Genomic DNA, 10,153 nt, shown 5'->3' with positions numbered 1-10,153 from the left:
CCTGGTTCTATGACCACCTTGAGTAGAGGCTGAGTGGCTGCACTTAAACCTGGTGCATTCAGATCTACCCATAAACACGTTGAAAGATGCAATGCTAGCAATTTGGATTGTCAACACTTAAACCAATCATTGAGCAAAGACAACAGGGATAATTTTTTCTGTGTATTAAGCCTGGGTAACATTTGTAGTCGCCTTCTGTACAGGGGAAGTCCATGCACAGTCCTTGTACGACTTTCCACAGCAGGTGCATTCAATAAGAAAGAAAATTTAGATTGTCAGAATCATTCATCTAAAGTCGGGCTGTTGAGTGAAGCAACTAACGATGATCCTCTAATCGCCTGAGCCAAGACCATCTATAATCCAGTTTTGAGTTCCCTCCCCAGACACCTTAACGCCCACTCACATCCTGGGCCATCTGACCTCAGGAATTTGCATGATAAGGTGAGGCTAGGTTTCACGGACGATCTGATTTCCTCGTGTCAGCATTGTTCCCACATCATCATAATTAATGTTGTTCCAGGTTCAACATTGCAAGTGACCAATCACCTTCTTGTGACGTCATTCCTTTGCGACTTCGAAATACCCGCCTTCGAGTATTTTGAAATACAAGTGAAGAAGCGAAAAACCGCCGCCTGTCCGCCGAATTTGAAGTCAATTTAGGATACTTTCCTTTAATAAACGGTAAGCATTATACATATGTTCCTCACTTGGCTTGCTGTTTGCTTGCTAGCGATAGGCTACTTGACGACAGCATTAGCTAACCAGTGTTCTCTAGACCAGCGTTCCCCAACTTTTTGGGTGTTTCGTGGCCCGGGGGTTGGGTCAGGCAAAATTGCAGTAGCTTCCCTGATCATTTTACAAACATAAGTGAAGAGAATCTGGACTAAAAGGCCTAGACTTATGGTTGTGTGCTGAATCTATGAATCAAACTATCACCTGGAAACATAATTAACTGGTCCATAGCTGTGAAACTGGACATGAGTTCTTGATTCTATGGCGATTAACAGTAATCCAGAAATTTACAAATTTGTCCTGGTACATCGCGTAAATGTTGTCCCTGAGACATCGCGTAAATGTTGTCCCTGGGACATCGCGTAAATGTTGTCCCAGGGACATCGCGTAGATGTTGTCCCTGAGACATCGCGTAAATGTTGTCCCTGAGACATCGCGTAAATGTTGTCCCTGGGACATCGCGTAAATGTTGTCCCAGGGACATCGCGTAAATGTTGTCCCTGAGACATCGCGTAAATGTTGTCCCTGAGACATCGCGTAAATGTTGTCCCTGGGACATCGCGTAAATGTTGTCCCAGGGACATCGCGTAAATGTTGTCCCTGAGACATCGCGTAAATGTTGTCCCTGAGACATCGCGTAGATGTTGTCCCAGGGACATCGCGTAGATGTTGTCCCTGGGACATCGCGTAAATGTTGTCCCTGAGACATCGCGTAAATGTTGTCCCTGAGACATCGCGTAAATGTTGTCCCTGGGACATCGCGTAGATGTTGTCCCTGGGACATCGCGTAGATGTTGTCCCTGGGACATCGTGTAGATGTTGTCCCTGGGACATCATGTTAAAGTTGCCAGAGACATACCATATGAAAGTTTAGCTTCTTTTAGCCCCTGTTTGTTTTATATTATTTTATATATATTTTTTTTTTAATATTATATTTAATATTTACATTGTATTGCAAAAAACCCCACAACAAGTTAAAATGAATTAATGAATATTGACTAATTAAACCTTCGTTATTTTTCCACCAGAAATGGACGACATAATTAGAAGAAGTGTTCTGAATGACGAAAAAAAAAGAACTGGAAAAGACACACAACTTTGTGTGCATGTGTCACAATGCCAGGAGGACCCATTCAGTGTTGTGTTAGAAAAATTGAACTCATTAACCCTTCATGGACATTATAAATGTTTAAATGTTGCCTCAGGTAAAGACAGGAAAAGAGACTATTACAAATTCAACTGCATCAGAGCTGGGAAAAAAAGTCGAAACAGCTACAGAGCAGTGGGCTGTAAGGCCTATGTTTCATTTAAAGTACTCAAATGTTGGAAAGACCACACAGTCATCGTGCAGCGTACATATGATAAGCATGATGGGCATGATCCTTCGGACCCAAAAGACGCACATTTCAACAATATTTCCAGTGATTTGAGGAGGAAGATTGAGGAACTGCTTTCCCTTGGAACTAAGCCAGCCATCATACTAACCGAATGTCATAAATGGGCCAAAGAACATGGACACAGAGATCTTCACAACAGAGAGCATTTTGTCACACCACGTGACATTGACAGTGTTAGAACCTGCATGATGAGGAAGAAGCACTTTAACTGTGGAGACAGTCAAAGTGTACATACCTTACTTAATGGAAAACATCAAGAACATGTTCTCTTCTATCAACCATACACATCTGACCAAGAACTAATGATTGTTTTGCAGACACCTGTAATGAAATCAAACATGGAGAACTATGCAAAACAGTTAGTATTTGTTGACACCACGCACTGCGTTAACCAGTATTCATTTCCCTTATTCACACTTGTTGTAAGAGATGATCATGGGCATGGAGTCCCTGTGGCCTATGCTATTGTCAGCAACGAAAGTCAGAAAACCCTGGAAACTGTTCTTGGAATAGTTTGTGAGCATTTCCCAACTTCCCCGAGGTAAATAATACATTGACAGCTATTGATTTTGAAATAATTCCTTTTCAAAAAAGTTATAACATGCCAGAATCTAATGCTATAGCTGCAGCATGGGCTGCAAAAAACTTTCCTTTCCAGTTGTTAAAGTTATTCCTATAGGCTGTATGCAGTATTTTATATATCTACTTGTGAGTTGAAATGTTTAATTTGGCATTGAAGTGGTGCTTTGAGATAGCAAAAACATTTTCATACTGTTTAATCTCATTTAGTGTTTTCTTTTTTTCTGTAGAGCATTTATGGTTGACAAAGACTTTGCGGAAATAAATGCTTTGCAGAAGGTTTTTCCAGAGTCAGCTATCCTTCTATGCTGGTACCATGTCTTGCAGGTAAACCACATTGTTTTCTTTTCACGTTGTCTAAGATGCACCTGAAACACATTTTTACAACAGGGTCCTGTTGTCATGATTTGCCTCATTGTGATATTCACCTACTCAGGTTAATGAATATAAAGGGATAAAATGTTGAGTGACTATGTCCATCCATTTAAGACCACAGTGCACTCATCTTCTGGTGGCTGCTTCCCAAAGCTCTTTTTGACATTTAAAAATATGTTTGCCTGGTTGATTTCTGTAATGCACAGGTCCTCTTGTCCAGTGAGTGACAAAGTTATTTTTGGACGTCAGCTTTCTTTTATGCTTTTTGTACAGCTGCTCCTCTGTCTCTCTCTCCAGATTAACTTTTTTTCTCTTACATTCACAGGCTGTTAATCGATGGCTTTCAAAATCAGAGTCCGGGGTCCATGGGCTTTCTAACACCCAAAAGAGAAATGAAATCATTTCTTTCTTTTGTAAGCTGAAAGCTTGCACATCTGTAAGTGTAATTTGTCTATTTCACATTTTGATTTCTTGATTACACTAAGAGCATAATAACTTTCAGTTGCTAAAAAAAGTTACAGAGAGATACAAAATAGATTTTTGAAACAATTTCTAAAACTGGCTTCTTATCTTGCTTATCAAAACAAGTACTTAAGCTGTGCAGAACATCATTGTGTCACCCACTGTGCAGTAGAACTTGTGAGTGGGATTCTTTCACAGACAGATGCTGAAACCAAATATGCTTATAGGTTTAGTGTTCCTTCTTAGCCATTGTAAGGGAAGAAATAATTGCTTCTTAATACAAAAACACGACATATTATTAATAACTTAAAATTCTTAATGTTATTCAATAAAAGGAAAAGGGCTTCAATACATAATATTAAAGATTTCAATAGGTCTGTTAAATGGATTGAAATATATTCTGTTGCATCCAATTCTCTTAGGAGGACGACTTTAAAGCCACATCAGCAGAGTTCTGCCAGACATTTAAGCAATACCCTTTGGTGTGCCAGTATTTTCAGAAGCACTGGGAAGGCATTGGCCACATGTGGTGTGACTACGGCCGTCGCTTCAGTCACGCTCGTTCTGAAACAAACAATGTGATTGAAAGGTATGATTTATTATTTTGACCTCATTCAATTGTATTGCTGAAAAAAAGATATTATGCTTTAATCCAAGAGGCTAAACTGAGTAGGTTCATCATGTCATTGCCAGAACAGGTTTTAGGCAAATCCTTTAAATTCTAGCAGCGTTTTTTATGTTATCACAACAAAAAACAGAGTAGGTGGATTTGCCTAAATCAGCTAAACCGGCACAGAGCATTCCTTTATAAAAGACGTGTGCAATAGGTATTCCAATTTTTAAAAAAATAATACAGTCTTGATTAAAACTTTAAATTCCTTCAATTACAGTTACTAATCATTTCAAATAACTGTTTTTCAGATTTTTCCACCGCCTGAAATACCAGTTTTTATCTGGCTACAAGAATAGGCGTCTGGATGATCTGATTGAAGTGCTCCTAGGGAAGGCCGACGACTACTTGTCAGTCATAAAAACCCTGCAAGATGTGGGCCGCATGAAAAACAGGTTTGCTGACACCTTGTCTCAAGTTTCAGACTCTGCTTCAAGACTGATGGAAAGTGGTTGGGCTCTTAAAATTACAGTCAAGAACAGCCATGGAGTTAATGCATATCAAGTCCCATCTGAGTCAAGAGAAGACATGGTGTATGATGTCTGCCCTGTTGAGTCCTACTGCAACTGTACATATGGCTTACGAGGACTTCTTTGCAAGCATCTAGTGTTACTTGCAAAATTAGCAGAGGCTGACAATGACATCTATCCAAACATGGAAACAGACATTTCTACCTTGGCAAGAATTGCAGTGAAAGAAAGGCATTACTTTGTACACTGTGAGGACTTGAAAGTGATAAAAATGCCAAGTTTGTTTGGAAATCTGTGTTTTTTTGCATCGGCTGCAACACTTCAGTGCACTTGTTGTACGTTCTCTCACTATAACACATGTGCTTGCCTGAAGGTGGCTTGTAGCCATTTTAAACAAATGAAAAACTCTCTGAAAAGTCCTCTATCAACTTTGAATGACACTCCTGTAGTTGAAAGCACAGACAAAAAATGCACAGAAGATGCAGTTGGAAAACTAAATGCTGTTTTAGACACAGTTAAACAGTGGGCATTCATTCCAGAGGGTATTACTCCAATGATAGATGAACTGCATACAAATGTCTTAAAAACAAAACAAGTAGGCAAAAGTATATGCCAGTACGAAATAAAGACGACAGATAATGCACGCAAAATTAGGCCATTGTATTCTAGCAAGAAACGTTCGGCCAGCATCGACATTCCAACAGTCTGTGAAAATGAATGTGAACAGTCGATAACCACTGAAAGAGAGACATCCTCTGGAGAAAATGAAAACCTTTTGGAATACAAAACAAAAAAGAGAAGAGTTAAAGCTAAGTATATGCACAAGTAGACTTTTGTGTGACATTTCAAAGGGACTGCATCCATTACTTCTGTTTATTGAAACCTAAAGCTGAATAGCTGTCTTAACTTTCTGCCAAGGAACAGTTGAAAAGAAATTGTTTGGTCTCTCAAGCAGTTGTTATTTATGTGTGTTATTCATTACTTTGGCTTGGTTGCTGTTTTTGATACAAATTCATCTGTGCCCATTGTAATATTTTCATATGTTACTATTTTTATATTGCTATGCATTATAAATAAAGGATTACTTATTACTATTAAAGGTCTGCATTTGTAATTGTTGGTATTATTTATAAAATATGCGCTCTTAAGTTTTTTGCTCCATAAAACGATACCTGTCACTTTTTGGACATAGAGTATCAGCTGTTGAGAATCCTGGCTCATACAAAATAGAAGTAAAAGGTTTCAACATCCAGCCTTTTTATGATTAAATACAAAGTGTAATAACAGAGTTATTGGGGTGTGATTTTGTTAATAGTTAGTCTTAAGTATAAGTTTAATAGTAATGAGTAAGAAAATATAGCCAGAATAATGGAATGAGACTAACACCTGACCTCACACTGAGATTTGGTATGAAGTGGCATGTTTGTGCTAATGCTGACATTGGGGCTCAGAGTTCCTCTGTGTGTATATATTTGTGAACGTTAACTTGGCTAATGTCCAAGGGTTTGACTGCTTTCCTGTTGGATTGTATCACAAAGAACAGGGATAAGAGCACCAGTGGCCGTGCACACCCTCATCTCTCTCCTTCACCCGATCATTAGTGTTGGAAACCGGCATTAGCTCAGAGTAGATTAGACTTCAGTATAGTGCAAGTGATTTGATTTTATGATTATTTGATTCAGTTTTTTCTGTGTTCAAGCTCAATTACTTTAATAAAATATGTTGAATTCAAACAAATAAATAAACAAATAAACTGTGGACATTACCCTTTTAAACCTTTCTGAAACAAGACAGGTAAAAACCAGTGTATAAAAGTTTACATAGGTATAAATAGCTCTAACACTTTACTCCAGCCTGGCGTCCACACATGTGGACATCACATTTTGGGTTATTTAGACCAAAATACTAAATCTTGATCAACAAGTGCCTGATATACAGTTATGAGGACATTATACTGCAACTGTTCTATCGAAATTTCAAATTAATGTCCTCATATGTGGCTCTCATTTTTCTCAGAAACAAAAATTAGGTAAAAAAAACAAAACCTGGTAATTCTGCGCTTGATCTCGTCTTCTGTTATTGTGTAGGTTTTCTTTTTTGAGCTTGGTACAGATAAGCGACCATGCACTCTGTAAACTATACTAGTTCCTTCTGAATCAGTTTGGAATTCTGTATCTGCATCGATCCTGTCAACATCATCAGCAGCAGCATTATCTGTACTCAGACTTGTGCCGTATACTTCTGTTTCTTTTTCTTTGTCTTCAGTCTGTGTACCTTCATCTCTGACTGTCAGTCTTCCTATCTCACTGTTACTTGTCGATTTGCTGCAGATGTTCTCTCCCTTAGGAACTTTTCCTTTGTCATTCGCTGCCTGATGCTTTCCCTGATGACATTCTTCACTGGCTACTTCTATTGCTCCTCCTGTATAGCCACCCACTATGCTGCACAACTCCTTTCCCTCTGCTGTGCTGCACTGTGCTGTTACATAAAGAAGAATGATATAAACAGCACTATATCAATTTAATTGTGAAGAGAAATCCCCACAATACGACACAGTTATGTCTAAAATAGTTTTGTGTAAAAACTGGATCTTGAAACGTCCACTTTAATTACACAGTCCTGGTGTGCAAAGGCAAAATTACGAAAAAAAAATTCACTTTAAACATTTTTGGACGTTGTTTAGTTATATTGTGACTTACTCTCACAGAAGATACAGATGCCACAAACAGACTTTGAACAACGCATGTGCTTGTATGCACCACATTTCTGGCACTGCACCTGTGAATTAAAAAAAAAAAAAAGAAGAAGAAATAAACAAACAAAAAACAAATGAACAAAGTCCATTAAATAAACAATCTATATGGCTAAGGACATGTCATAGTGTACCCGGTCTTTGGCTGCAATCACACACCAGCACTGACTGCACTTCCTAGTTCGATCTGCAAAATATAATTTGTTTAAGTACAAGTTACATTTTCCAATGTTAGAGAAAAAGAAGGCAGCTAATTTTATCTTTACCTATTGAGGATAATATGTAGTGGCAAAGTCGGGACCTGAGCTTTGTGATTTCAGTGTTGTACTCCTCCACTTGTGTTTTACCGTCAATGAGAGATTGGGCAAACTAATAATTGACGAAGAAAAAAAAAAAAAAAGAACAAAAAGAATTAGATTAACAAAGAAATGTTTGTTTGTTTTTAACCCCCCCCCCCCCCGAGGAAAAAAAAAAACAGAGCAACCAAAGCAAAGCATTACTGCTGAAATGGTTCAATCTACAAAAAAAATTGAGATTTTACCATCCTGCCTCTAAGGCTTTAAAAACTGAATAGGCAAAAATGTAAACATTACTTATATAGGTTAAAGCTATAGTTTTCAGTACCATTATGACATGCACTCCACATGAGTTCCCATCCTGTTGATGTGGGTGGCTCACATGTGACAAGGTCCACTCTCCAGCGCAGCCTCTTGCTGAAGCAAATGAGCTGAGAGATCGCAGTTATTACAAATAAAAAGCATATAGAGAAATCAATAACCACGTTCGGTAATGCTTTCAATTAAATTAAATATGTTATGTTAAATATGTTAATTAATTACCTCCAGTTTTTCAACACCGCACTTTTTCTGACCTCCGACTCGCCAAATGAATTCATATAGACTATGGTCCTCTTGGGTATGTCACAAAACTGTTTTGTAAAAAGATGGATATGGTAGGCTTGGGCCTTGAGAATTCCTAATGAGGGACACTGAAAAGTATCATGCACTAGAGAGAGTGCAAAATCTGTGCAACTTACAAACAAGGTCCAGTGGCTGCCGTTTTCCAGACAGGCTCCAATCAATTTCTCATACATCTGAAAGATGTTTTTCTGGAAATAAAAATAATGTGACAAGTATGTTTTTCTGTCAAGAATGACACTGCAAAAGCTTGTCAGGTGAGACTTGTAATTAATTCTGCAGATACACAAACATATAGAAAGTGTCATTTTTGGTTTACATTAATTAATTTCTATAGTGTGTACAAAACAAATCAAGACCACAGACTCAACACGCACCACTCAATTTTTGGTGTTCTTTATCAGTTGGCCAAGACAGAAATGTTTTAATCTGTGTGCATTGCTTTTGAACAAGTCTTTACACAGAAAAGGTTTCAGAAAGGTATTTTTCAGGTTCTTCTGACAAGGCTTCAATTTTGGAAAATGCTGTTTGTTTATAGTGGCAACTTATAAACCCTTTGTGATAAGAACATAGTTACCACAGTCCAAGTCATACCTTCAAAAAGTATGCACTTTGTGCTCTTGTGGACCCATCCAAAATTTTTCCAGTGATTTGGCTTGGTATTGGATAAATGTGAGGGAAATTCTATAAAAATAACATAAATACACCTATGTTTTCAAATACATTACAAAAAACGTAAACATGCTATGTCATTATGATCAAACAAGCTTTTCAACATACCTCACACTGCAAATAGATTAGGCCATCTATTACCTTATAAAACAAATAAATAAATACATATAAATAAAAACAGAACTAAGGAACACGATTCATTAAGTAAATTGTACAATAAAGTGTATTTAAAGCAGAATTTAACATTAGTTTTATGACAACATAAAAGGATTTTTATGTCAAGAGGTACCTCATCTGAAATGTTAGTCTGGTCAAACAGGGATTTCAAACTTGAAATACCAATAGAGTTTGGTCCAGCTACTCCCACAAGGTAATCTGTGAGAAAGCATATGCTGTAGTCAACAGATATCATTTTCTTTTTGCATGCTGCAACCATCATCCATTTCAGTCTTCTAGGAGCTTTGTCTGGTTGTAGTTCTTTTTTCTCCTCCTCTCCCCTCATCTATTAATTAAATTGTTTTCTGACCTTCCTAACTGTTTCCGACCTGTCTTCCCAATGTGATGTTTAAGCAATATATGTATGGTCAGAAGGGGGTGAAATTTTCATTGCAGTTGTACGTGTAACATTGCATGTGATAATAAAAGGCTTGATTGGTTGATTATTCAACATGAGTTGACATTTACCTGACATTGTGAAGGAGTCACAGTTTCTGTAAGGGTGTAAGAACATAACATGTGGATTTGTTACACTTCTTTTTCACAAGTTAATAACAATCAATAATTTTCATTCCATTATTTACAAGCTATCACACGATGTCCCTGGGACAACATTTACACGATGTCCCTGGGACAACATCTACACGATGTCCCAGGGACAACAATTACACGATGTCCCAGGGACAACATTTACACGATGTCCCAGGGACAACATCTACACGATGTCCCAGGGACAACATTTACACGATGTCCCAGGGACAACAATTACACGATGTCCCAGGGACAACATTTACACGATGTCCCAGGGACAACAATTGTTTGGTCTCTCAAGCAGTTGTTATTTATGTGTGTTATTCATTACTTTGGCTTGGTTGCTGTTTTTGATACAAATTCATCTGTGCCCATTGTAA

At 37.9% G+C, this 10,153-nt stretch overlaps 2 protein-coding genes across 4 annotated transcripts; one reads left to right on the top strand and one right to left on the bottom strand.

Moving 5' to 3' along the window:
- The first annotated feature begins 1,742 nt into the window (after positions 1–1,742).
- LOC146562939 (uncharacterized) lies at positions 1,743–8,365 on the top strand. The gene is made up of 5 exons (XM_085295195.1): positions 1,743–2,670; positions 2,939–3,035; positions 3,409–3,519; positions 3,968–4,134; positions 4,467–8,365. The coding sequence occupies exons 1-5, from the start codon at positions 1,763–1,765 to the stop codon at positions 5,512–5,514; spliced, it is 2,331 nt and encodes a 776-aa protein (XP_085151321.1). The 5' UTR covers positions 1,743–1,762; the 3' UTR covers positions 5,515–8,365.
- Positions 6,676–9,861, bottom strand: LOC146562938 (uncharacterized). Of its 3 annotated transcripts, XM_085295203.1 has the most exons (11): positions 9,711–9,861; positions 9,316–9,401; positions 9,135–9,167; positions 8,949–9,038; positions 8,474–8,545; positions 8,277–8,365; positions 8,062–8,164; positions 7,704–7,806; positions 7,572–7,624; positions 7,385–7,463; positions 6,676–7,163 (listed from the first exon to the last, which is right to left on the bottom strand). In XM_085295203.1, exons 1-11 carry the CDS (start codon positions 9,754–9,756, stop codon positions 6,676–6,678), a joined length of 1,242 nt encoding a protein of 413 aa, XP_085151329.1. In that variant the 5' UTR covers positions 9,757–9,861. The 3 variants fall into 3 exon arrangements, with proteins under 3 accessions (XP_085151329.1, XP_085151328.1, XP_085151331.1); XM_085295202.1 differs by lacking the exon at positions 9,711–9,861 and having other exon boundaries at positions 9,316–9,528; XM_085295205.1 differs by lacking the exons at positions 8,062–8,164; positions 8,277–8,365; positions 9,711–9,861 and having other exon boundaries at positions 9,316–9,528.
- Positions 9,862–10,153: the final 292 nt, after the last annotated feature.

This window comes from Mchenga conophoros, linkage group LG12 (assembly GCF_057382185.1).
Source record: "Mchenga conophoros isolate Kocher_MC1m ecotype Shallow Benthic linkage group LG12, M_conophoros_male_GT1.1, whole genome shotgun sequence".
Classification (NCBI taxonomy): Eukaryota; Metazoa; Chordata; class Actinopteri; order Cichliformes; family Cichlidae; genus Mchenga; species Mchenga conophoros.
This window is presented reverse-complemented; position numbering and strand designations above follow the sequence as displayed.

Bases quoted from the DNA above. Each gene is read 5' to 3' on its own strand.
- LOC146562939 (XM_085295195.1), top strand. From the start codon at position 1,763: ATGGACGACATAATTAGAAGAAGTGTTCTGAATGACGAAAAAAAAAGA. The intron at 3,036-3,408 runs GTAAACCACATT...TTACATTCACAG, and splicing joins GCTGGTACCATGTCTTGCAG to GCTGTTAATCGATGGCTTTC. The intron at 4,135-4,466 runs GTATGATTTATT...ACTGTTTTTCAG, and splicing joins ACAAACAATGTGATTGAAAG to ATTTTTCCACCGCCTGAAAT.
- LOC146562938 (XM_085295202.1), bottom strand. From the start codon at position 9,528: ATGAGGGGAGAGGAGGAGAAAAAAGAACTACAACCAGACAAAGCTCCT. The intron at 9,168-9,315 runs GTACCTCTTGAC...TTGTTTTATAAG, and splicing joins AGACTAACATTTCAGATGAG to GTAATAGATGGCCTAATCTA. The intron at 8,546-8,948 runs GTATGACTTGGA...TTTTATTTCCAG, and splicing joins AAAGTGCATACTTTTTGAAG to AAAAACATCTTTCAGATGTA.